Source organism: Mirounga angustirostris, unplaced genomic scaffold (genome assembly GCF_029215605.1).
Source record: "Mirounga angustirostris isolate CCGP_5_RB_7025 unplaced genomic scaffold, mMirAng1.0.hap1 SCAF_13, whole genome shotgun sequence".
Taxonomy (NCBI): domain Eukaryota; kingdom Metazoa; phylum Chordata; class Mammalia; order Carnivora; family Phocidae; genus Mirounga; species Mirounga angustirostris.
The window spans coordinates 6,678,001-6,705,487 of NW_026991721.1; the positions used below are offsets into that span (position 1 = coordinate 6,678,001).

At 60.2% G+C, this 27,487-nt stretch overlaps 3 protein-coding genes across 3 annotated transcripts; 2 read left to right on the forward strand and 1 right to left on the reverse strand.

Moving 5' to 3' along the window:
- Nucleotides 1-3,902: 3,902 nt before the first annotated feature.
- LOC123856946 (uncharacterized) lies at nt 3,903-14,835 on the forward strand. The gene is made up of 6 exons (XM_064576181.1): nt 3,903-3,951; nt 5,286-5,379; nt 6,895-6,987; nt 11,117-11,249; nt 11,679-11,988; nt 13,960-14,835. Exons 4-6 carry the CDS (start codon nt 11,243-11,245, stop codon nt 14,015-14,017), a joined length of 375 nt encoding a protein of 124 aa, XP_064432251.1. The 5' UTR covers nt 3,903-3,951; nt 5,286-5,379; nt 6,895-6,987; nt 11,117-11,242; the 3' UTR covers nt 14,018-14,835.
- OVOL1 (ovo like transcriptional repressor 1) lies at nt 5,739-16,113 on the reverse strand. Its single transcript, XM_045893272.2, has 4 exons — nt 15,981-16,113; nt 8,925-9,142; nt 6,867-7,056; nt 5,739-6,605 (listed from the first exon to the last, which is right to left on the reverse strand). The coding sequence occupies exons 1-4, from the start codon at nt 16,078-16,080 to the stop codon at nt 6,310-6,312; spliced, it is 804 nt and encodes a 267-aa protein (XP_045749228.1). The 5' UTR covers nt 16,081-16,113; the 3' UTR covers nt 5,739-6,309.
- An 8,027-nt stretch (nt 16,114-24,140) lies between these two features.
- Nucleotides 24,141-27,426, forward strand: AP5B1 (adaptor related protein complex 5 subunit beta 1). The gene is made up of 3 exons (XM_045893273.2): nt 24,141-24,202; nt 24,546-24,713; nt 24,817-27,426. Exons 2-3 carry the CDS (start codon nt 24,564-24,566, stop codon nt 27,298-27,300), a joined length of 2,634 nt encoding a protein of 877 aa, XP_045749229.1. The 5' UTR covers nt 24,141-24,202; nt 24,546-24,563; the 3' UTR covers nt 27,301-27,426.
- Nucleotides 27,427-27,487: the final 61 nt, after the last annotated feature.

Below are 27,487 nucleotides of genomic sequence, written 5' to 3' on the forward strand. Positions count from 1 at the left end.
TCCTCGTCTGGACAGACAGCAACAGCGCTGACCTTGGGGCTGGTGCATAGTACACCAGACAGATGGGAGGTGGGTGCCCAACCGTGTTGAGTTTTCTCCCTCCTTTCCTTTTCTCAACCCTACTGACGTGGGTGACACTGGGGAGCTTCAGAGATCTCTGCTTGAGGGTGGGGCCCTGGGGCAGCCTGGCCCCTTTCCTGCTGTCCTCAGTGCTCACCCGCTCGTGCACCTGTCCCACCCCCTGCAGGACCGGGCCACCTCTGTTGCCCCCAGAGGAAGGTGACCTCTGGAGCCCGGGCCCCATGCCTTATTCATCTTTGCAAAGCCAATCCGTCAGCACAGTGCTTGCTTGACACAGTAGGTGCTCAGGGTCCAGAGAACAAGTAAAGAACTGAAAGGAAAAGATCTTCCATTTCATAATCATTGAGAATCGGAGAGACAACAAAGAACCCCAACTTGAGAGTCCAGCAAACCTCAGGCTGGAGCCTGGCCTCATCGCTTGCTATCCATGTGACCTTGAGCAAGATATTTAATCTCCCTGAGCCTCAATTTCTTTGTCTAAAAGTAGAACAGTAATAGCTACCTCCTGGGGTCGTTGTGGGGATTAGTGATGACGTCAGAGGGAAGCGAAGCTGGATGCTGCCTGGCACGTAGTAGGAGCTCAGCGAATGGAAGCGGTGATTAGCTGCTATTATAGGACTGCTGACGTGTCCTCCTGAGGCAAACGCTTGTTCCAGGAGTTCTGGGGTTAGCAGTGAGTGACACCAGTGTCCCAAGGGCCTCTCTGGGTCCTTCTGCTCTCAGGAAGGAGATGGCTACTGTTGCTGCCAATGGGCGGTGTGGCCTGGCAGCCGGACACAGAGCGGCCCACCCTGTGGCACTCACTTGCCCGGGTTCCTTCTGCATGGGGGTGGGGGTGGCAGCCCCTTGAGCCTGAAGTCGGAGGAGCAGTCTAAGGGCTCGTGGTGCCCCCGGTTGCGATCGAGGCAGGTTACACAGGGTAGCTGGCTGCCCGCCCCTCTCCTCCGAGCGCCTTGTGAGACACCTGATTTGTGTTGCACTCTACTCTGAAAGATTGATCAGGGCGGAAGTTCTCACCCAGTTTATGTAGAGAGAATAGGGAGGAACAGAGGAAATCAGTCACTTGATACCCAGCTCTTACATTCAGGAAACAGAACTTGGAAGATCTAACTCTCAATGCACCGCCCTGGCCCGGCACCAGAATCTGCGTGTCCGACGACCGCCCCTCCAGCGCTGGCCCCACAGCGGCGCACGGCCTGAGCCCCACGGGTCGGCAAGCCTGCCCCCCCAGGCGGAGAGCTGCCCGGCAAGAGGGGCAATCTCAGAGGGAGCCTCGAGAGGAGTTGACTGATTGGCTACAGGAACTAAAATAAAGCTGGGAGGTGCGAGGCTGGGTGATGGGGGGTGCAATGTCAAAACAGACTCTAGAAACTCGGGAAGGGGGCTGGCATGAGGAATGGAGGAGGGCACGTTGGTCTTGGATACGAAGAGGGTGGGACACCCTGGGTCAGGTGGCTGCCATCTCCTGAGGGAGGGGCCTGGTTCTGGGTGGCCCTAGGGGACGGGCCAGGACCAGAGGCAGTGAGAAGGGGTCTGTGTCCCCCAGTCAGTCCAGGTCTCCGTCACCTCAAGCCCAGCGTACGAGACAGCCCCCCCAGCTGCTGCTTTCCAGTGTTGTCTTTCCCATTCCATTCTGTTCACTAGCATCTTACCCTGGCTCTGCCTTCTTGGGAATGGTAAACAGGCCGGGAAGTCATGACCACTGTACTTTGGCCTGGCCTTTTAGAATTTGAGGGTAGAAAGAGTCTTGAAGATTGTTTTGTCCAGCCTTCAGTCCCATGACAGAGTCCTGTTAGAAATCGCTAACGAATGGCTTCTGAGCCCCAGCACTCCAGTGACAGTGCCCGGGGGGGGGGGGGGGGGGGGCTGCCCTCCCCTCCCCTCCCACCTCCCCCATGCAGCCGCCCCCTGGGGAAGCCATGCAGGGGCTTGGAAGGCTTCTACTCCCTGCAGTGGGGGCTGTCCCCTCCCCCCCCCCCACCCCGTCTAATCCTCACCTCTCGGCCCAGGCTCTACAGCTGGAACCACCCGGGGTAAGCCTTTCCCTCTGCTTCAAGCCAGCCACCGTGGTAGTTGGTCTTTGCCACCACTGAGCAACTTCTCGGCCTCCTGCGTCTCCTCATCTCCACTCCAAGGTGTCAGTGAGTTTCTTCAAAGCTTTTATCAAGATGGGGGCCTAGAGACATAAAGTCTTTATATCAGAAAGGGACTTTTGAACTCAGGAACCCACCTCATTTATAGATGAGGAAACTGGGAGGTTGGGTCACTTGCGCAAGCCCGCACAGACAGCACGAGACAGGGCTGGGCCTCAGACCCACTGACCGGGGACGCGCCCAGGGTGCAGGGTTGTTGACGCCACGCTCCTGATGTTGTCCAAGATCACGCTGGCTTTTGGGGGGGGCTAGTGTGTTGAACTTTGTGTCAGCTAAACCCCCTAAATTGTTTTATAGTTTTATTTTCCTCTGGTTGTAAAAATAATATATGCTTATTGTAAAAAAAAAAAAAATTAGAAAATACATAAAATATAAGGTATAAACCTTCCTAGCGCTTCCTGTTGTAAAGTGCTCCCACCCCACCTTTGTTTGCTTTGTTTTTGGCTATAAAAATAGGACTCTGGGGCGCCTGGGTGGCTCAGTTGGTTAAGCGACTGCCTTCGGCTCAGGTCATGATCCTGGAGTCCCGGGATCGAGTCCCACATCGGGCTCCCTGCTCAGCGGGGAGTCTGCTTCTCCCTCTGACCCTCCTCCCTCTCATGCTCTCTGTCTCTCATTCTCTGTCTCTCAAATAAATAAATAAAATCTTAAAAAAAAAAAAAATAGGACTCTGCTTTCATCCTCCGTGAGGCCATCTTGCTAGGCCCTAGCCGGCTCTCCTGTCAGAATCTTGTCTTATCAGCTCTGACTGACACCTGGGCGGGGTTCCAAAAATGCCTCTGGCGTGCTGAATGAACGAAGCAAGCATCCAGATTGCTGATGGAAATAGTGAGACCCTCTGCCCACACCTCTTCCCTTCTGGGCTTGATCCTATTCCACCCCCCACTTCTTTGGTTCTATTCAGATCCCCTGTTTTCTCAGCCTAGCTGGGGCTCCACGTCTTCCAAGAAGTCTTTACTCTTTCAGATGCAAAAGACTCCTTTTCAGGTCCCACGGCATTTGCAGTCTGGCGACACACACGTGTCCTGGGTTATATGCTGACGCCCATTCCTCTCTTATCCCTGCCTGGCTGGGGCCCATTTCCCAGTCAGCAGAGGCCCCATACTTTTCCTTTTTCTCTCATGGCACTCATGCTACAGTGTCTGCAGGTCATACGGTCCCTCGAAATGGGGCTGTCTGACTGATGCTGCTAGGGAAGGGCTCCTAGGAGAGGTGTCCTACACTGGAGTTCTTCTAAGGAGTGGGAGAGAAAGTAGAAGCTCACAGGGAGCCCCGGGAACATCCCCACCCCCGCCCCTGGCTTCCTAGGAGTTTATCCCCGCTTCCTCCTAAAGTTGACACAGCAGTTAATCATCTGGGTTCCCAACAATGGGTTCTGCTCATCTTGGGACAGGTAAAAACGGGATTTGGTTGGTCTTTCACACTGAGAGGCTTCTCGAGATAAAAATCCTCTGGCTACTTAAAGAGACATAAGGAGGGTTAGGGCCCCTGCCAATCCTCTGGGCTTCTCACAGGAAGCCTTACCGTCAGAACTGTGTTTTCCTTTCTCTTCACAGCACCAGGGCATGAACCCTTTTCACACCTCCTGGAACATCACATCGAAGGCCCAAGCCTGGCAGCCACCCCCCCTCCTTGGTGTCCACCTAGCAGGGGGGACATGATGGAAGAACACGGAACTGGGTCCCCAGAGTGATCAGGTCTCCGCAAGGGATCCTAGGTAGGTGATGGGGAAGGCCAGTTAATCTGTAAATTCCCGTCTGGTTCGAATTTCCTGGAGGGGCAGTGCACGCACAGCCCCAGAGCCAGGCAGTCTGGTTCGCACCCCAGCTCCACCTTAGTCAGTCAGGAGACCCTGGCCCACTACCCAGCTTCTTTCTGCCCGCAGTGATGGCAGCGAGCTACTGTGGGTGAAACAAGTGTGCCCGGCACCGAATGTGTGCTATGCAAATGTGGCCAGCCCTATAGCTAGGTGCCTGACCCAGAAGTCATGTGACCTTTGCGCCCTGTCACTTGGGATCACCGTCTTCCTTCTGCGGTCCTGGCAGGTGCTAGGAAGAGAAGCGGAAACTGGACCCCGAGCGACCACACTGGCCCGGTGGAGGGCCCCGTCAGGATGCGGGAGTGCCAGGCAGGTGAAGCAAGCAACCCAGCGGTCGGTCGGCAGGCACTGAGTGCCGCGACCACGGGCAGGCCGCTCTGGCTGTGCAAGCCAGATTCTTGGCTTGACTGGAGCTCACTGGTAACCGTAAAAGGGGAAAGCTTTGACTAGAATGCAACCACTGTTTTGATTAATTTCCCTGCAGGTGGAAAGAGAGGTCTAGAAGACAAAAAAGCAGAAACACAGAAAACGATAATCCTTTGATTTTAATAGTTGGGGGGAAAGTTATAAAATAAAACAGACAACACAGAGCGTTAGGACTCCCTCCAATTGCAATAACACAGGGATACAGAAATGTAAACGAAACAGAGCTTCCAGATAAGGTTTATACTATATAACTTCCAGAATACAGCAGCTCCCAGACACTCTAAAGTAAAATAAAACAGGAGTCTTCCAGAACAATCTATACACAGTCAGAGGGCGGCCCCAGAAAGCGCCTTCCCTGCGGTCTGGGGCTGGTTCTGCTCAGGGGCTCGGCTTCGCTGCGCCACCCAGCCCGCTGCATTCTCCGGACCTCTTTCGAGTTTGCCTTCTCATTCTTTGGCAGGCTGGCTCCAACCCTGCCCCTCTCTCCCTTTTGACCCACACCCCTTCTCCTGTTTTTAGCGGGAAACACAGCCACACCAATAGAGCCTGGTGGCCGACTTCCTCCGATGGAGCCAACCAGCCCCGGGATGGCTCGCTCCTTATGTGCTCACAACCCAGCCTAGTCCTGTGAAAGAGTCAGAAAATAGGCTACAAATAGAACTTGTTAGCCCTCCAATACTGCCCTCCCGAGAGGCCTCTGATGGGTCTGGTTATTATTCTGTCCCAATTTTTTGCTGCTGCCCTAGGGTTTTTCTCTCAACCAGAGAAAGGGCAGGCCTTGCAGTCTGGTCCCATTCTCTTCTCAGTCTCGACGGTGGACTCTGGGTGCATCAAAGACTCATCACCCCACCGGCCTTTCTCCTACAGCCGCAGCTGGACAAACTCTTGGTCTCCACACTGGTGAGTTGTTCCACAAAGGTCTGTTATTGGGAGGCAAGCAGGCTCTCAGTAACCCCCAGGCATGCCCTGAAAGGATGTGGGAGGGAGGCAGAGCCCTGGGGAGGGGGAGGGGGGGAGGGAGGAGCCAGTGCAGCCCGAGCTACCGCAGACAGACCAGCAGCCCCCAGGCAGGGCTGGAGGAAGGTCTTAGGTGCGAGGGGTGGGGGTGGCTGAGGGCAGCCCCCCCAGAGCCAAGGCACAGAGGAGGTATGAAATGTCCAGGATAAATAGAACTGCATAGAGAGGGAACAAAGCCAGCTCCATCCTCTCTTAAAAATAGCCGCCATCGGCACCAAAAATATATTAATATATCTGTACATGTGTCATCTTTAAAAAAAGGAAATAAAACTTCCTTGGCACCTTGTCGTCGATTTCCTAAAAATGAGGTGATGTGTGGAAAGGCCTCCTGTGTGCGCACACGCGTCCACAGCTGGGCACGTGTATGCATCTCCCTGTGGGAAGGGCCTCACCCCCCGCGGCCCTGAGCGCTGGATGCACCGCGGGGCAGGCGGGCACCAGCTCCCCCAGCAGCACCTTGGGTTTGCCCGGCTGCTCTCTGCCCGTGCTCTTTCCTCTGCTGTCCACGGGGGACCAGCGGTCCCCGCCCCTGTGCTCCAGAGGAGGAAGGCCACCAAGCATCCTCATGTCCCTCCTCTGGGAAGTCCTCTCTCTGAAGGTGGGCCTCGCCCATGTCGGCCCGGGGCTCGGAGTGGCCTCTGCCCATCAGACAAAAATGCAAACGTGAACAGAGCTCAGTGCAGGGCCGAAGCCGGCACGTGTGCCCGGGCAGGGGGTGGGGGCCTCCAGGCCTGGTCACCGCGGCCCACGAGAGGCAGCGGGAGGGTGGACTGGCCGGGCAGCGGGCAGGCGACCCAGGCCGGGTGGTGCCACTCAGAGGTGGTGGTTGCTCTGTAGCAGGGAGGTGACAGTATTCTGCAGGGCCACGGCCACCTTCTTGGAGGTCTTGCGCAGCAGTGGGCTGTCGGGGTGGTGCTCCTTCAGGTGCAGGACGTGGCCCTCCTGGCTCTCAGACGTGCAGCCACACTCCTCACACACGTACAGCTTGGCCCGCCGCTCCTTGTACGCGTACTTCTGCTGCACGCCGTGGATCTTCTTGAGATGAGACTCCAGAGAGCAGCGCTGCGTGAAGGCCTTGTCACACAAGCTGCACTTATAGGGCCTCACGCCTGCAGGGAGGAGAGCGCGGGGTGTCAGGGAGCCGACAGGAGCCCCGTGAGCAGCTTCCCCACCACAGCGAGGCCAGGCCACCTGACTCTGGGGGAGGGGAACCGAGGAGGCCTGTCCCATCTCCAGCTCCCTGAGGGACCAAACCGATTAGCCGAGGGGGGCTTCTGCCCGAGCTCCAGGATGCCCCTCCTGGGCTGTGGATCCCCCACTGGGCAGGGGCTGGAGGAGCTCACTGCCCCACCCCAAGGGGCTCCTCTTACCGGTGTGGGTGCGGACGTGTCTCTTCAGGTCGAATGTGTCATTGAAGCCCTTCCCACAGTAGGTGCAGAGGTGCCTCTTGACGTCGTTGTGACACTTCATGTGGCGATTCAGCATGCGCTGGTAGGTGAAGGCCTTCTGGCAGATATGGCAAGTGAAGAGGTCTCCACTGGGACTGTCCCCCAGGGTCACCTGTGGGCGAGGATGGTGTTTGTGACAGCCGTCCGGGAGCAGGGGCTGCAGGTGGGCATGCTGGGAGGATGCAAACACCGGCCCCCAGCCGCCCATGGAAAGCCGAGCTCGCCCTCCGGAGGCCGCACCTCTGTGCCCCTAGCTCACAGATGAGCGCTGGTGGGGCTGGAAGGAACCTTTGGGTCAATGGTCAGGCCTGCTGTTGGGTTCCTGAATCCCCTGCCACCCGCCCCTTTACACCTCTAGAGATGTGCAATGAACTACCTGTAGAAACAGCTGGGGTCACCATCACCTGTTAGGAAGGCCTCCCTTCCTGGGGCTCAAAGCTGCTGCCCTGCACCTGGGCCTCTGTCGGCCTTCTCTGAGGGAGGACAGGGGCACGACCAGGATATGGCCTCTGTCATGGCCATCGCCCCCCGAGGCCGCCGCTCGGAGCCTGAAGCCCAGCCCCCTGCTTTTACTGGAGCCAGGCCTGACGCGGTATGAGGGGAGGCCCCTTGCCATCCTCACAGCCCTCTTGCTTATAAACCTGCTTCATTTCTTTTGTAACCACGGAAAGGCTCAAATCTTTTCAGCTGTGGAGATGAGTACCATGAGTAGGGTGACTGTCATTTAGGGCCAGTCTTGTTTTATCTTTACCTCCCAACCTCCCCCTGGCCCTGGATCATTTGGAAGCAAATCCTGGCCATGCTCTGCCCCTCGGGAAGGATGCTGCTCCGCGTGACGGCAGTTCCTTTCCGGCCCTGTGGCTGGCACAGACAGACATGGTCTCGGTCCTCCACAGCCATTAACGTCCAGAGGCTGCTTGTGCTGCAGGTGGCCCTGTTGCTGTCACCTCCTCCTGTCACCCATCACATCACACTCTTCTACTGCTTCTGGCCCCAGGGAAAGGCCCCTTATTGCCGGCTAGTCAAGACCTTTTGGGTCAGGACCCACCTCTCAGGCGCATCTGCCATCCCGTGCCCTCTGCCCTCTCTCCATGCCCTCCCTACCGACCAGAGTCCAAGGGATGAGAGGAAGGCCCCAGGGGCTTGGGGCCACTGTGCTGGTTCCCCTGCACGTGTCTGGGTGGTTCCCCTCTGGTTACAACACACGCTTGGCCTACACGAGGAAGAGGGGAAGGAAAGGCATTCTGCTGCCAGCTTTCTTCAGTCCTTTGGCACACAGAATAGAGCTACAAGATTCCTTCCACTAGATCGGTGCTGGCAGGTGCTTCCAGATCCTAGACCTTTCAGGAATGCAGGCCCAGCCAGCGACAGCCTCGCTGTCTGCAGGCTCCTCAAAAGCAGGGGCATCTCTGTTGCCCCACGCCCTCCTTACTGCTCCCACTGCAGAGGCTGAGCACAGCAGGCTGCTCCCCGCCCCCCCGGCCTTGCCCGAGGTACAAGGCCTCAGATGCCGACGGGGCCGGAAGCGGCACGCTCGGGTGAGCTGGAGACCACCGGGCACGTGCCTCAAGGGACAGCTAACCACCAAGTGGACTCCAGAGCTCACTCTGGACGCGGCACGGAGGGGAAGCCAGGAGAAGGCGTTGAGCCGGGCTCACGTCTCCTGCTTTTCCTAGGACTAGCAAAGAGGTACCTCTCCTTAAGGACAGAAACAAACCGAAATAACTCCTGGAATGGACTCCAAAGGGTGAAATGTCTCTAGAACCCTGCTGCTTCTTCCCAATGCATGACGTTGTCGCTTTAGACCTGCTTCTCTTCTCCCCGCACCCCCCATGCCCTGCTGGGTCCACTTCTCAGCAGAAACCTGGACCCAGATCCAAGGCCAGCCTCTGTCTGGGTCTCATTGTACCGGGTCTTGTGGGCTGGACACAGGTCTATAGACACGCTCCTGATCCTCGGAGACAGTGTGAGGGGCAGTACCTTCATCTTGGTGCGCAGGAAGCCGTGGTCTCTGCTCTGGGGGTCTGCCAAACGACTCACGTCTTCGGAGGGCAGCTGGGCTACCACGCAGGGTCCAGGGGCCACACTATAGCTGGAGTCCCGAAGGCTCATGTCCAAAACCAGGGGGCAAGATGGGGGTTCAGCCACCGACGGCTCTGGTTCCCGGTAGGGCTGTGGTGGGCAGAAGCCCAGACTGACTGCAGAGAGAAGAACAGCCAGCTGAGGGGTTTGGTGGGGAGAACAGGATTCACTGGGGTCTCAGGACAGTTGCCTGGCAGTGGGCTGGCTGGGCCCGGGAGCCTCCGCCTGCCCCTCGCAGGCACATGGCAGAGCAAGCTGCCCCCAGCCCATACACGCTGCCCCTCCCTCCTGCCCATTAAGGTAATTACAGGGGACACCCGCCAAGCACCACAGCCCACAGGCCTGCCCACTGAGTAATTTGTGTCTTAGCGGAACTGGGAGGACCGAACCTGCCCTGCCAATTATCCCTCCCGAGTTGTCTGCCTGCCCCACCTGGGCCAGTCCCTCCGGATTCCAGGTCTCATCCATGCTCCTGCGTGGACAAGGGGCACCACTGGAGGCCCTGGGCCCAGGGATTCATCCCTGGCCCTGACGGGTCCCCAGTGACCTGGGCCACTCTGGGCTGCTGCTTCAGGCCAATTTAGCTGCTGGACTTCGGGGGACCGGGTGGTCCTCCAGGCTGGCTGGTGTCTGCTCTCCAGCTCCTCAGGGTTCTAGGCTCCCCACTCCCACTGGCCAAGCTTGGCAGGCAAACAGGCCAGGTGAGGTGGAGCAGGGAGGAGGTCAGGGAGCAGCAGGTGGATGCAGCCTAACAGTCTCCCGGGCGTCGTGCCCAGCTATTACGCAACCCGCCCCCACGGCAGGGACCGCTCGCTGGGGCACAGTGAGGGCTGGGCTCCCAACCTCCACCCTCCGAGGCACCGATACCCGGCAGCCCTTTGCGGCGGCCGCTCCCCGCGACACACACCTCACACTAAACCCCGTTGCGAAGCAGAGAAGAGGAAGAGTTGTCTGAGTGACAGTGCCACGGAGGGGACGGGTCTCAAAGCTGAGCCAAGCAGAGCAAACTAGCTAATGTTTTAACTCATCAGTAGTTTTCTTCCCCAAAAGGCTAAACTCCATACAGTGGACCCTTTAACAAGGCAGGGGTTAGGGGTGCTGATCCTCCACCCCCACAGTCAGAAATCCAAATAGAACTTTTGGCTCCCCCAAAACTTAACTGCCCAGAGCCTCCTGTTACCGAGAACAGAAACAGTCGAGTAACACGTATTTTGTACATTCTGTGTATTATAACAATAAAGTAAGCGAGAGAAGAAAAAAATGTTATGAAGAAAATCCTAAGAAAGAGAAAATACATTTACAGCGCTGTGCTGTATTTATGGGAAGAACCCCATGTCTGAGTGGCCCGGTGCGCAGTTCAAACCCATCTTGTTGGGCAAGGGTTCGCTGTACTTAAACCTCGTAAGCTACGAGCATTTTCCAAGCTTCAAAAGGAAGAATCAAGAGTGGCAGAGGAAGGAAAGGATGAGTTGCTTCTGGGAGGCCGAGTAAAGGTCTCAGACCCACGGACAAGGCCCAGTGCACCCCCTGCCTCATGGCTGCTGAGACAGAGAGGCCGGGGACCCCGGGAGGGGCGGCCCCAGGGCAGGGGGGCTGGAGGCAGAAGACAGGGAAGGCCGAGGACTACTGATGGAGAAAGCGTGAATATGAAAGCACTGAAGAAGTTTCGGGAGAGGCCCTGGCTCTCGCCCCCTCAAAACACAACAAAGGTCTGACAAGGGAAGAATGCGCCTGCCTGCCGCCCAGAACCCGTTCTGCTGGCACTGGCGTCCGTCTGTCCGGGGGACTTTAATGAGCCACCTCATTCCCGGAGTTGATTCACCAGTGCCTGGCCCGGCCCGGCAACTGAGCTGGCGTGGCGCCTCTCTCCGAAGCTTGGGAGGCTGGCCGGCAGGCCCAAGCTCTCGGGGTCCCTGCGGCCTCCCCATAGGGACGGCTGTCTGTGCACGCCCTTGCTGGGGGCTGGGGACTGGGAAGGGGCGGGGGTGTGGCAGAGTGCTGGCAGCTTCTGATGCCACTTTACCAGCTACCGGAGGGAGCTCCTGGCCAAGAATTCAAAGCTGAATGACAATTTCCATTTCTCAATCCAGGTAGTGACAAACAGAACAGAAACCTCTTCCCTCTTCTGTCCTTCCATATCGGATAGCGTGAGCGAAGCTCCTGGAAGTTGGAGCCTGGCCAAACGGCCTGCACAGGCAGCAGCCGAGGGAGGAGTGATGACAGGTGAGGGCTCACTGGTTTGTGCTCCGAAGGAGTTGTCACTCTTGGCTCCCTCGCGCCGAGGGGGTGGCAGTGTTCAGGGTGGGGGCGCTGCGGATCCACCCCAGCCAGGGAGACCGGGGAGACCGACTTCCTGTGCCTGCCTCTCCCACTCCGCAGCAACCCCGCCGAGCTGGTGCTGAGGAGCAGGGGACAGGGAGGGAGCCAGGGGCAGGGGACCCTGTGGGTGGGGATGTTTGCCTCATGCCATCCACCCCGCCAAACCTGTCTTCCCGCCACCCCCGTGAGCCTGGCCCTGCTGCCACCGCACGCACACGGAATGCTCATCAGCGTGCCACTCCTGGCACTGGGTGGCACTGGGTGGCAGGAGGCAGGAGGCAGGAAGCAGAACTGGTTGGGCCCTGCCTGTGCTGCTCTCTGTCCCCTAATTAGATGTTTCCGGCAAGGCGGTGGCTGCAGCTATCATCGCCCGCCCACAGCTGCGGAGCACGGCAAGGCCAGACCAGCCGGCCCTCTCCCTACTCCCTCGGGCCTTCGCCGGTTCCCCTTCGGTTGGCCCAGCTCACCTCTGCTGGGTGATGCTGAGGGCATGGGCAGCTTTCCACCCAAGGGCCGGCTCCCCCCTTCTGGCCCCCAGCAAGTCCCCTCTGTCGCAGACGGCAAGCTGGCCAAATACCGGACAGAGGGCCAGGTCCTACCGCTTGCTGGGCCTGGAGTCACGGCTGCTCCCTGGGGCGAGCAGGTGAGGCACACGTGAGGACGCCTAACCTCTGACCACATGGGGGCGGGGGGGGGCTGACCTGGGAGTGGGGGGGTGTGACTCAGCGCCGAATGGGGAGCGACAATGTATCAGCAAGACCCACGCTGGGTGAGGTGGCCTTGCCCCCTTACCAGGAAAGGCAGGGGTCCCCTGTGTCCATCTCCCTCAGCCCCCGCAGGTCAGCTCGCAGTGCCTGAAAGGTGGGCAGCCTTGGAAACAATGGGCCTGTTCCTCAGCCTACTGCTTCCCTTCTGTGAATGCCAAGTTTCTCTCGCAGGCAGTATCTTTCTCCCCTTTCCCAACTGCCTTTTGTACTGTGTCCGTAACGAAGTCGACACCGGGCACCTGAGCCCGTGTGCCAGGGTGGGTGGCCCTGACCAGCCGTGGACTGTGCCTCCATTTGTCTCCTCCCCGCCTCTTTCTGGCCAGCACGGGGCTGGGCACCCCGTGGGACTGCGAACTTGTTGAAAGTGAACATCAACAGTGGCCACCCTTCGCTCTGGTCTTCCTTGTGCCCAGAGGACTTGCCCTCACCTGCTCTCTTTCTGGGACAAATGGTGTGGCAGGAGTCTGTCTCGGGTCACCGCAGCCTGGAGCAAATGGCTTGGCAGCTTATGGGACAGCGCCCCACGGGAGAGGCCCTGGCCCCATCCAGGCCACTGCGCAGGCCCAAGCTGCTCTCCCGTCCCCATCCACGGCAGATACGTCCTTCCCTGCCAGCACTTCCCAGGAGTTAGAGGAGGACCCTCACTGGGGGCCTGATCTCCCCCAGCCCCCTCTCCCTCCCACCCACACACACGTACTCTGGGGCCCAAAGCGGACTTGAGAAGCCTGTCCACATTGGCCTGGACATGGAGCGGCCCAGACCCCTGCACTGCCTAGCCAGAGCCGGGCCAAGCAACTCTGGTCCCCCACACCTCGGCCTGGCTGCCTCCAGGGGGTGGGTGTGTTGGTGAACTGGGAGGACAGATTGCAGAGGCCCCAACGCCGGAAAGGGGGTGCCTGGGGGCCTGGAAGAGGCCCTGGGATGCCCACATCTGGGAGCATGTCATTTCGGCTTCCAGGCCGCTACCAGGCTCATCTACCCTCAAGTACCTTCCTGGCTTTTCATTGTGACTCAGCAAGGGCTTGGAGTATGGGGCTTCATCCCTGTTTCTCCAGCTTCCCCTTTAGCCCAAGAGATGGAATTTAGCCCTTTGGTACAGGTGCTTAGGTTCCTCCTCAAGAAGCCAGCATTACTCCCTGCATATTAATATTGATACAACAAAGGAGAAATGCCTTGGGAGATGAGGGGCGGGGAGTGAAGGGCTTAGGCCAGGCTCTTGGGCCCAAATAGGTAGCCTGCAATCTCCTTTCCGCTGTGAGCTTTCAGCCCCCTGTGCCCACCTCTGGGCTTTTCCCTTGGCTTTGGAAGGGGAGTGAGGCCAGGAAAAGGTTCTGCCCTGGGGGTGGGAACTTCTAGAATCGTGCCTCCGGGAGAGAGGCTAGAGTGCTGGTCAGACTGGCGCCCTGAGCCTTCAGTCAGTAAAAGTGTCTCTTTCCAGGGGCTCTCTGATGCCTTAAGGGTTTCAGAGGGCCCCGGCAGGAAGGTCAGACCTCAAATGCTTCCCTGCTCCCCAGCTCCCCCCAGGGCCTCTTCCCCAGGGCCTCTCCCGGTGGGACTGGGGTCAATGCTTAGCTGGTCACAATGTGCTGAGTCTGTGAGGTGGGGTGAAGGAAACGTGCCCAGCCGGCTCCTGGGGTCATGGTCGGCTAGTGATGGAATGGCTCAGCCAGGGGACAAGCCATCACAAAACACACTCCCCACTCTCCAGCCATCTGAGGCACCCAAGCGTGGCCCGAGAACATTCCCTTTCTCATTTCCAAAACCTGTGGGAAAACTCGCCAGTGGGCCACATGGCTTTTAGAGGCTCAATTAAGTACCTTGCCTTCTACCTTTGCTTCACCCCACAGGACTCTCCCTCCCCAGAATGATGAGGGCAAATTCTCACCTGTGCCCTCCAGGTTTTGACCCGGACCCAACCATCTTGGCCGATCCTATAGAGTGAGAGGTCTGCACAGCTCCCCTCACCTGGACAGCACCAGCAGGTGGCAGAGAGCACCCAGAAGCCCTTGCCCATCACCTGATGGGACAGCCCCTGGGCTGGAGGCCTCCCCCACCACTCCTGCAACGGCCACCAGAACTGTGGTGGGGAAAATCACCAGGATGCAAGGAAGTCAATGATTTGAACAAACGGAATTTCTTTGTCCTTTGTAAAAGTCAACACATGATCTGTTACTGATTGGGATGTGAAATAAAACTAAAAATAACAGCACACCGAGTCTCGCAAGGCTCAGCTCACCTTTAACACAGTCCAAGTTCAGTTTATCAGATCCGAAGGAGCAGCTAAGCAGCAAGACAAACACAGGTGAGGGAGGAGGCAGGAGTGAAGAAGGGGCTCTGTTCCTCTCCTGACCCTTCTGGAGATGGAACACCAACCTGCCAACCCGCCAGGGAACTTGGTCACGCAGGAAACTATAAACAGAATCCTGGGCCCACACCCTAATCCACCTCAGGTGAGCTGGCAGCTCACCTGCCTTTGGGTCTCAGTTTCCCCTTGTTTTAAGGAGGCTGTAGAAGCAGCGCCTTGAGATAACCTGTGAAACATCCCAACAGCGTCACAGGCCATTGGATCCTGGCAGGTCAGGCCACAGAGATCTCACCAGTACACCCACTGTCTCCACCAATTTATTCAGGAGAGAAACTGAGGCAAGAGCCCTTACAGGGCCCCTCACTGCCCTCATTTCACCACTTTCCTACAAGGCCTGGGGCGCTGCCAGGGAGCCTGCAGATCAAGGGTCAAAGTCGGTTGGTTAATTACAACTTCTGCCCCCGCCCCCCACCTCCCTTGGAGGCGCTGGGCAGGGTGTGCAGCGCAGCCCCCGCCCCACCCCCAAGTCGTGGGGAGGGGGAGTTCCGAAGGAAGCTGGCTTTCTCCTGACTAAAGATTTTCTTGGGTGTGGAGGAGGACGGAAGGCACAAAAGTGTTCTCAGGGCTTCCAGAGGAAGATGCCACTGGAGAGAGAAACAACTCGGGTTACTCATTCAACGTTGACTCGGACGCTCTCACGGCGTCCTCCCGAAACAAGCTGGGTGCACCAGCTGCCCCGGGGGCCTGGTCCCCTGGCTGTGGGCTGGGCTCCTGAAAAACACTTTCCACTCAACTATGTCCTCTGCAAGAAGGCGCGTTTCTAACAGCGGTGAGACCTGATCCCACCTTGGTCCTCAGGACAAGCGGGGTGCAGCCGGGGCGCCTTCTCCACGGTCTCCGCGCACTCCGCGGGGCGGCTGGCCGGGAACCCCTGGCGGCCTGACCCCCACCACGACCTTCTGGCCACCAGAGTGTGGGAAAGACGGACAGATCCATGAAGGCGGCTTAAACGAGTTTTCTCTTAACATTTTGCACAAATTGCGGCCGAAGCTCCAGCTCACTCCCTGTGCCCCCCCCCCCCCAGGTGGCATCGCTCCAGTGCCTCCTCCCGCCTCATAAAAGTCCCGGCTTTCTGGATTTACGACGTGAGAGTGGAGGGTCGCCTGAGCGGTGACACACCCCGTTGCCTCCCCTGCGCCGCGGCTCCGGCCGGTGGAGGGGAGGGCGGCACCGCGCGGGTTCGCGCGCCACGGACCCGCCTGCCCCCTGCCCAGCCGCGGGGCTTGGCAACGACTCTCGCCCCCTCCCGGCGGCCCCCGCCCCCACCCGGCGCCGCCTCCTCGGCCGCCCTGCCCTCCCCTCCCCTCCCCTCCCCTCCCCCCGCGCCGCGGGCTAACGGGGCCGCGGCCGCTTAAACATAAAATCGGGCGTCCCGGCTGCGCCCGCCGCGGAACTCCGCGTCGCTGCGCTCCGCACGCCCGCCGCCTGGACGGGGCCCCCAGCCCCTCGGGCGCCGCAGGCTCGAGGGCGGCGGAGGGCTCGCGGCCGCGGACTTGGCCTCACCTGGCACGTAGATCTCGCCTCGCTCCTCGTCGGGGAGCTCGCTCCAGTTCCTCTTGCACGTGGAGACGCACGGCTTCTTCACCAGAAATGCGCGGGGCATTTTCGAACCCTCCTCGCCGGCACCGTCCGCTTCCGTCACTAGAGCCGGGAGCCGTCCCACCGTTCCCGGGCCGAGCCGGAGGCGGGGGAGGGGAGGGGGCAGTTCAGGGAACGAGTCGCCCAAGTGCCCCCACGTTCGGCGGGGAGACCGTGCCCGGGACGGTGCGCGCCCGTTTCCAACTCCGCGGGGCCGTCGCCGCCCTCCCTCCGAACGGAGGCCCTTGCAGCCAGGTGCCCCGGGCGGCGGGGGGAAGCGGCAGGTAAGCGTCTCCTGGCTCGACTGGCGTCCCCCGCGGCCGCTCGGGAAGTCTTAAAGTGCGAGCCGGACGGACGGGTTCACGCTTTATTGGCTCGCGGCGGTGTGTGTTGGTGGCTGGGGCGGGGTGGGGGGGGTGATCTGAGCTAATTAGCTTGGAGCGTCCCGGGGAGCGACGGCGCATGCGTTGGGAAATAACGGTGACAACCCACCTATTTGTTACCTGTCGAACCGGTTTCCATTCCGCTGCCGGTGAGGTGGCCTCGCGGCCTGGGCGGGGGGGCCGGGCGGGGGCGGGGGGCGGGCGGGGGGCACCCAGCACCCGGCCGCCCCGCCGGCCGGGCCGCCGCCCGCCTCGCCCGGGACCTCCCAGCTGGGAGCGCTAGCGTGCGCAAACGGAAGTTTGGGAGTTTCGGAGGGGGCCGAGGAGGGGAGGGGGCAACGTTATGTGCACCCGCGCTCGCACGCTCTGCGGGTGATGAAATGAAACTCGCCCAACGGGGCCCGGCCCGACTCGGCGCGCCCCGGGCGCCTGGGGAGGCGCGAAGCCGTCGGGCGGGAACGGGCGGCCCGCCCACACTTGTTGAACCGGGCCTGGGCCCAGGCGGCCCGGATCCCGAAGGCCTGGCTGAGCAATTCGTGGTTCAGCCCAGAGGTATTTGCTGGGCTCCGGCTCCGTGCGGGTAGGCACGCGAGGCCCCAGGAGCGCGTAGGCCAGTGGGCGTGCCCGCGGGGACGACGCGGCCACAGCACAAAGCGGAGAGTGCCGGCCGGAGAGCAGATCGCTCATCACGGCCGGGAGCCCGCTTTCTGGCCAGGGAAGTGTGGAAGGCTTCGTGGAGGATGGGGCGTTTAAACCTCTCCGAGTCCACTGAGATTCGAAAGACCTCAGCTCCTTAGTCGTTGGGGCTTACGCTCCCGCAAACACTCTCATCCTGGTCCCAAAGGGCCAGATTTCAGGTGCAGCAAGGCCGAGGCCAAGGCCCCCTGAAGAAGTCAGGCCCAACCTACTTTGCCTGGTGGCAGCCACTGCAGGGCAGAGGGCTCTTGTCTGCTTTCCCCCGTTGGCCATCCTCGGCTGAAGTTCAGCCTGGGACACACACCCTCCCCCCCCCCAATCATTCAACAAGCTCTGCCCAGCCCCCAGATTTAGGGGGAGGGAGGCCCACCCTCGGAGCGCTTGTTGCCTTCCAATTACTGTGACACTTTGGCGCCAGGCTGCGGCTGGGCTTCTCTTACCAGCTGGCCTACTGAGGTCAGAAATGGGACCCCTTCCTCTCTTTAGCTCTCCTTCTACCCCCATATAAAATAAACACTTCAGGATCTCTACCACACATACACCTTTCCCACGTGTTAAATGTTTGCTGGAACAGATTAAGAAGAAATGAGTCTGATAAATGAATTCACACAATTCAAAAGTCAGGAGTCAAAGGGGAGCAGAAGGCTGGTGGTCGGCTTCCGGGCAGGCCCTCTACATCCCCCCACAGGTGGTCCAGGAGCACCCCGAAGGTGGGTGGGGGGGAGTGTGCACTTCAGGGGCAGATGGGCCTCCTCCCTCACTCCCTCCTGGGGCCTGTGAGTTTGACCAAGGGGCTTTCCCTTCCAGCCTGTTTCCTAGTCTATCACCTGAGAATCCTGTCACCTACCTCCTGGGGTCACTGTGGGCTCCCGCAGCGCAGCTCAGAGCTGTTTGCCCCTTCCTCTCCCAGGGCTCTGCCTTCTTGCACCCCAAACTTACTTTGTCAGCCCTCCCTTCTTACCTGTACCCTTTGGTTCAACTGGCATGAAGTGAGCACCTACTATGCACTTACCTTTCGAATAAATCCTGGAGAAACAACATTGACCCCTAACACAGTCTGTCTAGGAGGTAAATTTAGTTAATTAATTCAACAGATATTTATTGAGCATTTCTGCTGTGCCAGACCTTGCCAGGGGCTTGTTACACAGTAGGTGCTTAGTGGAAACTAAGTCTTCACAGATGACCTTGGACACAAGAAGCGCAGTCTTTCTCATGGGTGGGGGGGTTAGTAAGGAACAATTCCCATGTCTCCACTTGTAGTAAGAATGTTACACAGTGTCCAGAGGGAGGGGATAGTCACCCATGCTGTCCCCTCCTATATCTCCAGTATCTACAGCTGTGGCTGGCACATAGTAGATTATCGATAAATATTTGTTGCATGAATGAATCTCTCTTTTTCTTTACTCATGTGACCCATTCAGCCTTTCATGTTCCAACTTTTGGTAGAGGCATGGATACAGAGCAAATTTATTATAAGGAAAGCAATAGGGCAGGTTCGGTGATAAAAGGCAACTGACCCGGGCTGTCAGGGAAAGACAGAGAGAGTGGCGGGGACGGTGCAGAATGTGCCTATCTAAAAGGGCAGTAACAATCATGTCATCTGAGCATAGAAACCCAATGTGGCCACATCTGTCCATTTTCGAAAAGAAGCCAAAAACCCAGATTTGTATGTGAAATCTACCAATTTTTAAAAGTTGGCTCAAAAAAAATTTTAAGATTTTATTTATTTGACAGAGACACAACGAGAGGGAACACAAGCAGGGGGAGTGGGAGAGGGAGAAGCAGGCTCCCCGCCGAGCTGGGAGCCCGATGCGAGGCTCGATCCCAGGACCCTGGGATCATGACCTGAGCCGAAGGCAGACGCTTAACGACTGAGCCACCCAGGCGCCCCCCACCAAAGTTTTTTTAAAAAAAAACATGTAACGAGTCAAACAAAATACCATTGAGGGTCAGATTTGACCCACAGGCTGCTGATGTGTGGTCTGTGGTTCATGAGCAGCCCTGGAACGAGACAATGTGCGTGAACTTGGATGAACACCAAGCTCCGTGAGGGCAGGCACCTTCTGCTCCATTCACACAGTATCAGATTTCATTCATTCATTCCTTAATTCAGTCAACAAATATCGAACACCTATCACTTGCTTGGTACTGATGATTCTGTGATGCAAGGCAGAGAAAAAAGGAAACTTTTAGTGTGATGCATGACTTCAGTGATGGGATAATGACAGGTGGGGGTGCTGAGATCTGAACAAGAGGTAGGGGCCAGCTGTGTGAGCAGGCAAGAGCCAGATCCACAGAAGGAACAGCTGGTGCCCCAGAGTGGGGGTGAGCCTAGTGTATGTGAGATGAACCAAAAGACAAGGTGGCATTAGGAGGGAATGGGAGGGTGTGGGAACTGAGGTTGAAGAGGCAGGTGTGCCATGTCATGTGAGGCTCAGTGTTGGGAAGCTATGGTAGAACGGTGTAGTAGAAAGACCAGTAAGGAGACTACTGCAATTGTCCGAGCAGGAGGTGATGGTGGCCTGGGCCATCTGCAAACGGAGCCATGAGCTCTGATTCTAGGTGTTCTGAGTAGACCTCTCTTGTTGGTATAGTGTTGGGACAAGGGTGTGAAGCAAGGCAGAACTCCAGCAAGCGAGCAAGGACCGTGCTCCCCAAAGAGTGGTGGCTGGCTCCCGCCTTTGGTGCTGGGCTCCCAGCCTGAGCAGCCTGGGGAGAGCTGGGGCAGGAGTATGGAGAAGGCATGGAACAACCCCTTCCTGTTCTCAGAGAAAGCTTAGCAGGGGAGCTTCGAGGGGGTGGAGGCAGGTCAGGGGCTGGGAAGCAGAGAGGCTTGAAGGCAGAAGGGCTTTCGGGAGATGAGATGTGCTGCGACAAGCAGGAAAGGGCCTGGAGTTGGCTTGCCCCAGACTTTTAGTCTCTGGGCACTCGAACCAAGCCACCTAACCTGTCAGGGCCTCAGTTTACACATCTGTAAAGTGGGGCTCCTAGTTCCAGCTCTCTTCCTCAGAGCGGTCAAGAGATGTGGATTTGCTTTTGCCTGGAAGTCTAGCAGCCTTTGAAAATGGACTCAGCCTTAAAGCAGGCTGATGGTGCCCCCACCACCAAGGCCTCTGCGTGGCTCGAACAGTGGCCTCTCCAGCGTTATTTAACAATAGCCTCGGGGAAGCTGCAAAGCCCCTGAGAAGTCATGAGTGCTGTCGGGACACCGACCCTCCACCTCTGCAGAGTTCCTGCCCGTGGGCCTCCCAATGTCCTACTGTCAGGGCGGGCAAAAGGCTCCCTCGGTGGAGCTGGGCAGAGCTGGGCGGGGCGCAGTAGCCAGAGGAGGAGGGGCCATCTGGGCCATCTGGAGCCTCTGGAACAGTGCAAAGAGAAGCCAAAGGTTCCAAGCCTCTCCACGGTGGCTGCAGGTCTGACCTGCCAGACTTTATTCCCTCCTCAGTTCCCACAGCCTTCCTCATCACGGAGACTGGAATCATCAGCCCTCAAGTACTCAGGGCCAAAGCCCAGAGTTGTCTGTCCCCTCTTCCCTCACCCTCCACATCCACCCACCACCAAGTCCCGGGAGCTCCCAAATCGTCGGGCACGTGCCCACACCTCCATCCACAGCTACGCCCTGGGCCAAGGCCCTGGCGCGTTTCACCTGGCCACAGGGCAGCCTCCGGAGCAACCTTGGCCCCCTTCCCCCACCGGCAGCCAGCTGTCTCCCCTTGGCCCAAGCCCTCCCGTGGCTCCCATGGCAGCTGGGGGCCTCGTGCACTCTGGTCCCTCCCAGCCTCCTGACCGCTCGCCTCTCCCTTCCTGCTGGTTCTGCGTGTGCCAGCCACGCTGCTTGCCTGCCATCCACCAAGCCTGCCAAAGCCTGGTCCTGCTCAGGCCTCTCCTCCGGTGTGCCTTCCTCCCAGAACGCTTTTCCCCACCTGAGGACTGGTTACCTCTTGTCATTCAGGTTTCAGCCAAGTGTCCCCCTTCCGAGAGGCCTCTCTGGCCACCTAGCTAAATCCTTGTCCCCTAGTCATCTCCGGCCCATTACCCTGTCCTATTTTCCTTGCAGCATCTTTTACTCTGAAATTTTGGTTTGTCCTGTTTGTTTATTGTCTGTTATCCTCCTCCTCCCCCACAACCGTAAGTTCTGTATACAAGGGACCTCTTTCTTTTAACATCGTTTTAGTAGCTTTATTTAGATATAATTCATATACCATAAAGTTCACCTTTTTTTTTAAAAGATTTTATTTATTTGAGAGAGAGAGAGAATGAGAGACAGAGAGCACGAGAGGGAAGAGGGCAGAGGGGGAAGCAGACCCCCCGCTGAGCAGGGAGCCCGATGTGAGATTCGATCCCGGGACTCCAGGATCATGACCTGAGCCGAAGGCAGTCGCTTAACCAACTGAGCCACCCAGGCGCCCCTAAAATTCACCTTTTTAAAGTATACAATTCAGGGGGTTTGGTATCTTCACAGAGTTGTGCAGCCATCACCACGGTCTTCCAGAACATTCTCATCACCCCAAAAGAAACCCCGTAAACATTAGCAGTCAATCCCCATTCTGCTCTTCTCCAAGCCACTGGCATCCATTACTCTGCTTTCTCTCTATGGATTTGCCTATTGAGGTGTTCTTTTTAAAGCATCCCTGTATCCCCAGGGAGCACCCAGTGCTGGGAAGATGGGTTGGCCATGTCCCCATTTTACAGATGAGAAAACAGGCTCAGGACCCCTCGGGAAACTGACTTTCCCTTTTCCAAGCCTTGTGTATAGGATCTCCCCAGAGCTGGCCTACACCGGGGAGGCTGGAAACCCATCAGGAGAAGAAGGAATGAGGTGTGAACATTGAGTTGGGGGAGTTCCCTGCTCGGCCACCTGGCTGCAGCCCACACCTGGGCCCTCTTGGCTGGGAGGTCCCTTTCCCAGGCAGGCCTGCTGACTGCGGATTCAGGGAATGTTCATGCCCTCAGTGCTGGTGGGCTGAGCTTAACTCTCTGCCTGGCCTGTGCCAGGGACAGACCAGTGCCACCCTCCCACAGGGGAACAGGGCAGGGACATCTGGGTGGGCAGGTAAGGGGAAGGCCCATCCCAGGACCTGGACACCCAAGAGGGCTGCGGGTAGCTGGTGTGGAAGGAGGGCCAAGTCAGGGGCAGCAGGGGGTCGTTTGCTGATGTCCAGCCTCCACCTCTTAGGAGCTCTGTGACTTTGGGCAAGTGACTGCACTTCTTTGGGCCTTCATTTCCTCATCTGTGAATGGTACCCATCCCCAGGTACCCCAGGGTTGCTGTAAGCCTGGGAGTCCATGTGGATGCCCCCACCACACCATCGGGAACCACACACAGGTTCCCTCCCTCCCTCCAGACCCCTGGCCCCAAGGAGCCAAGGCCCAGAAACGCTGCTGTCAGAAGCTGAATGAGGGCCAAAGCCAGTGGCAGATTTCCTGACCCTTTGAAGCCTGTCTCTTCAACTGTAAACGAGGTTTAATAATCATTGCTCCCTCCCTGTGAGTGGTGAGGGCTAGGGGTGTGTAGTTATCAGCACCCTCTGGGCCTCAGACAGGGAAACCAGACAGGCTCCTTGTTACCCCAAGCTGCCTTCCCTCCCAGGGATGCTCTCATCCTGGCCTCTTTCATCTTAGGTTTAATTAGCCAGGCTGCCCCACCCCACAGTCTCTTGGGTGGGAGTCATCACTCCCATTTTATAGATGGGGAAACTGAGGCACCTAGAGGGAAGTGGTTTGGGGCTGTCGCCTGTGAGTCAACTATGGAGCCAGGGCCCAGAGGAGTTAGGACTGGGCTTTCCAGCTGGACCTGTCCCTCAGGGTGGATCCCTGTCTCCATCCCCCTGGCATCCCTGGCACCGCGGGCACCCAGACAGCCTCTTTTCCAGCTCTCTCTACCCCACCACTCCCTACCACCTCCCATCTGAGGGCAGCAGGACAGGGTAAGGGAGGGGCCTGCAAAGCTTGGAGAAAGGAGAGAAACTAGTTGGCAGCGCTAACATGGGGGCTCAGGTCTGTTTCATCTTCAAAGCCGGCTAATTAGAGCCAAAGGCGTTACTGTAGTCTGTGGGGCCTGGACGCCCGCAGCTCTGGGCCCTGGAAGCCAGCCGTCAGTGGGGCATCTGCCGTGGGGGTCCCGGGCCCAGGAGACAATGCTTGGTGAGCTCCAGGCGAGCCCCCTGAGTGTCGCCAACCAGCTCCTATCCAGCCCTCTGGAATTCCAAGAGTGCTGGTTTCATGGGCTGCTTGGCCCTAGGTCTTTAGTGGCGAAGTCTCCGTTTCCAGGTCCGTGCTAGGCATGCCGTGAGCCCTGTGATCCACCGGGCCCTGCCACTCGGCACGTCTGCATCCCGTTGTTTCCCCGGCTTCATCCAGGATTATGGCCTTGCCCTGCCAGCTTTACCCTGGCTCGGCTGCCGCAACCCTTGCCGACCGTCGACTATTGGTATGGCCTAAGGCAAAGGTCAGCAGTTTCCGCCCGCGGTGACCCCGGCGCCGGCTCCGCGCCCCCAAGCCCAGCCGGTGGGGGGCCGGGGCGGCGTCGGAGAAGCGAAGCCAAGCCCTGAGGCGCCCGCCCGACCGGTTCGGCCGGGGCTGCGAGGAGCACTTCCTGCGGGCGCTCTGGGACCGCACCTCGCACCCCCCCCAGCGGACACCGTGGGAGCCCAGAGACCCTCACCCCACGCCCCCCGCATGGTGCGGAGCGCCCGGGCGCCGCGCGCTGATTGCCATCGCGGCGCGGCGGGCGCTGTCCCCCGGAAGGCCCTGGGATCGCAGTCCGCGCGCGGACGGGACCCCGGCATCCGGGAGCCCGGGCCCACCCAACTCCACCGCCTCTGCCCGGGCCTGAGGCGGTTTCGGGGAATGGGGGCCCGCGCGCAGCGGGACAGTTACTCAGCCCCAGCGAAACCAGCGAGTCGGCACCTGCTGGCGGGGCGGGAGGGAAGGCGGTGGCCCCGTTACGGCCCCGCCCCCGCCGCCCACGCGCCGCCGGCCCCGCCCCGCCCCGCCCCGCCCCGCCGCGCGCCGCCGCCCGGAAGGAGCCGGCGGGCCCGAGCGCCCGCCGCGGCTGAGTCAGGCGAGGTGAGAGCGGCCGGCCCGTTACCGCGGGCGCCGCGGGCCGGGGCGGCGCTGTGGTTTCGGTGTCGGCAGCGGGCGGGCGGCCTAATGAGCTCTCGGCACGCACCCCGCGCCGGCGGCCCTGCCCCGCGGGGACCCGTGGTTGCCCGCTGTGGCGTCGCCCCCGAAACCCCTCGGTTTCATCTCGGGGTCCGGGCGCGGGGTCCCCGCTGGCGTCTGCGCGTGGCAGGGGGCGGCTGGGATTTACGAGGCGGCCCTGGGGTGACGGAGGCCCCTTCGGAGTGCGCACAGGTGCTCGGGCGCCCTCTGGCGGCCGCGGGCCTGACCTTCCCTCGCTTCTTTGCAGGGACCTGGGTGCCGGACCATGGGACCCCCGAGCCGGGAAACCTGGGCCCAGCGCCTGGGTGCCTTCCGGGCCAGCCCGTCCGCCTTCATGGCCGGTCCCGAGGGTGAGGATCTGGGTCGTGACCTGCTGAGCGAACTGAGAAGTGAGAAGCTGAGCGAACAGACCAAGGTAGGCCCTTTGTGCACCCCCTGCCCTGGCCCATCTCGCCACCTCAGCCCGCCGCGCCCTGAACCTCATTTTCGTGATTCCCACCCAAATCCCCCATCCCCAGGTTTCCTTGCTGGCCCTGAGCCTGGAGTACCCAGCCCAGCTGTGGCCGGACGCCGCTGCGGCCGAGGCAGCCGCCACCTCCCTGTTGGACACCTTGGTCCTTCTGCCCCCACGGCCCTCAGCCCTGCGGCGACCCCTGCTGCTGGCGGCCACCACAGCCCTGGCGGCCGGAGATGCGCTGGGCCCCACCTCGGGAGCCTCCCGCCGGCTCCTGCCCCTACTTCTTGGCTTGGCCTCGGGCCGCGATCTGGGCCGAGGCTTTGGCCCCGCCTCGGAGCAGCGCCCCCTGCAGGCCACAGCGTGTGAGTGCCTGCGGGAGCTGGAGAGCTGCAAGCCTGGGCTGCTGGGGGGCTACCTGGGGCTGCTACGGAGCCTGCTGGGGCAGGAAGGCCCGGTCCAGCCGCTCAGCCTGCTGCTGGCACTTGCTCTGCGCAACACCTTGGTGATACAGGCCAGGGCGAGGGCCGGCCTGCAGGGCCTGCTTGTGGCCGGGGATACGCCCGCGGCAGGTGGTCCCTGGAACTGGACACTAGCTGAGGACGGGGATGCCCACCTTCAGCCCCAGGCACCCAGCTGGCCGGCTGCCGAGGAGGAGGCGTGTGGCCTTGCAGTGCTGGAGCCCAGTCCTGAGGAGGCCCGGGAGCTGCGGGCTGCTGTGGCCCAGCTTCTGGACACTTCCTACCTGCTCACTCCTGTGGCTCAGGCCCAGCTTCTGTGGCTGCTGGGCTGGGCTTTGCGGGGGCTTCGGGGACAGCCGCCAGTGCTCTTCAAGCCACAGTTGGTACGGCTGCTGGGCACGGCCCAGCTGACGCTGCTGCACGCCGTTCTGGCACTCAAGGCGGCCTTTGGTGAAGCCCTGTTCACGGCCCAGGATGAGGCCTTGCTGCTCCGCCGGCTCACCTTGGCCGCCCAGCACCCAGCCCTGCCCCTGCCCGCCCATCTCTTCTACCTGCACTGCCTGCTGAACTTCCCTGAGAACTGGCCTCTAGGCCCCACAGGAGAGGAGACGGCCCCCCTGCTGCTGGGGCCCCGGCTGTGCCGTGGCCTCCTACCCAGTCTTCTGCATGACCCGTCGGCCCTCCTGGCCCACCTGCATCTGCTGTGTTTGCTCTGTGCGGAAGATGAAGAAAAGGAGGAGAAAGGCCAGGATTGGTGTCCCCAGCATTACCTGGGGGAGCTGCTGGCTGGCCTGCGGCAGAGGGCAGCCCTGCATGGGGGCCCCCGGGCCTTGGCCACTCTCTGCTTCCAGGCCTCCTACCTGGTGGTTCACTGCCTAGCCACGCAACCTACGGTGCTGACACCGTTGACCCACGGACTGGCCCAGCTGTACCGCGCCCGGCCTGCCCTGGCTCCCCATTTCGTGGATCTCTTGGATAGGGTGGGCCCTGAACTGGGGGAGCCCCTGAGAGCGGCCTTGCGGCAGGAAGTGGTGTCCAGGCCGGGCAGGGACGAGGCCCTTCGTTGGCACCTGCAGATACTGTCCAAAGTGGCAGACGGGAAGGCTCCAAGTGCCACCCTAGGCTTCCTGCGCGCGGCGGCGGCCCACTGCTCGGACTGGGGCCTCCAGCAGGCGCTGCTGCAGGTCTGCCGTGCTCTGCTGCGCGCGGGGGTCGCGGAAGGCCTGGCCGACTTGCTGCAGGCACTGGCCAGACAGTTGGAGGACCCTGATGGGCGGGACCACGCACGCCTCTACTACATCCTCCTGGCCCACCTGGCGGGGCCCAAGCTGGGGGTGGCCCTGGGCCCCTCGCTGGCCGCCCCTGCATTGACCTCCTCACTGGTGGCCGAGAACCAGGGCTTTGCCGCGGTGCTGATGGTGCAGGAGGCCCCGGCCCCGATGCAGCTAAGTGTGGGGCCCCGCAGAGCGGCGGGCCCGGTCCCAGTGCTGCAGCTGCAGGTGGAGGTGCTGGAGCCTCTGTACTCCGTGGAGCTGCGCTTCCGCGTGGAAGGACAGCTGTACGCACCCCTGGGCGCGGTCCACGTGCCCTGCCTGCTCCCGGGCCGCCCCTGCCGGCCTCTGCACCTGCCGCTGCAGCCGCGTCGCCCGGCTCCCGCGCGGCTGGCCGTGCGCGCCCTGTTCGCCACCCCCGCCGGCCTCACGTGCCATGCCCACCTGCCGCCCCTGCTGGTGAACTTCGCCGACCTTTTCCTGCCTTTCCCCCGGGCCCCCGACGGGGACAACCAGGGCTTCTTTGAGGAGCTCTGGGACTCCTGCCTGCCAGAGGGCGCCGAGAGTCGCCTCTGGTGCCCTCTTGGGCCACAGGGGCTGGAGGCCTTGGTGGCCCGCCACCTGGAGCCCTTTGTGGTGGTGGCCCAGCCCCCCACCAGCTACCATGTGGCCATCCGCCTGCCCCCAGCCTCGAGGCTGTTGTTGCGACTGGAGGCGGCCCAGGGGGACGGAGTGCCCGTGGCCCTGCGGACTGATGACTGGACCGTGCTGCCCCTGGCCGGGGACTACCTCCGTGGGCTGTCAGCCGCTGTCTGAACCGGGAGGCCAGGCCAGACCCTGAGCCGGTCTTGCCCAAAGGAGGGCACCGAGGGCCAGGACACAGTCCTGTGGCTCTTTTCTTAAAAAAACAAAACAAAACAAAAACTTACATTCACCAATGACCTTCACTGGTTGGTTTTCTTTTGAGCCCTGGCTGGGGGCATGCACACGGGGGTGGGGGAGG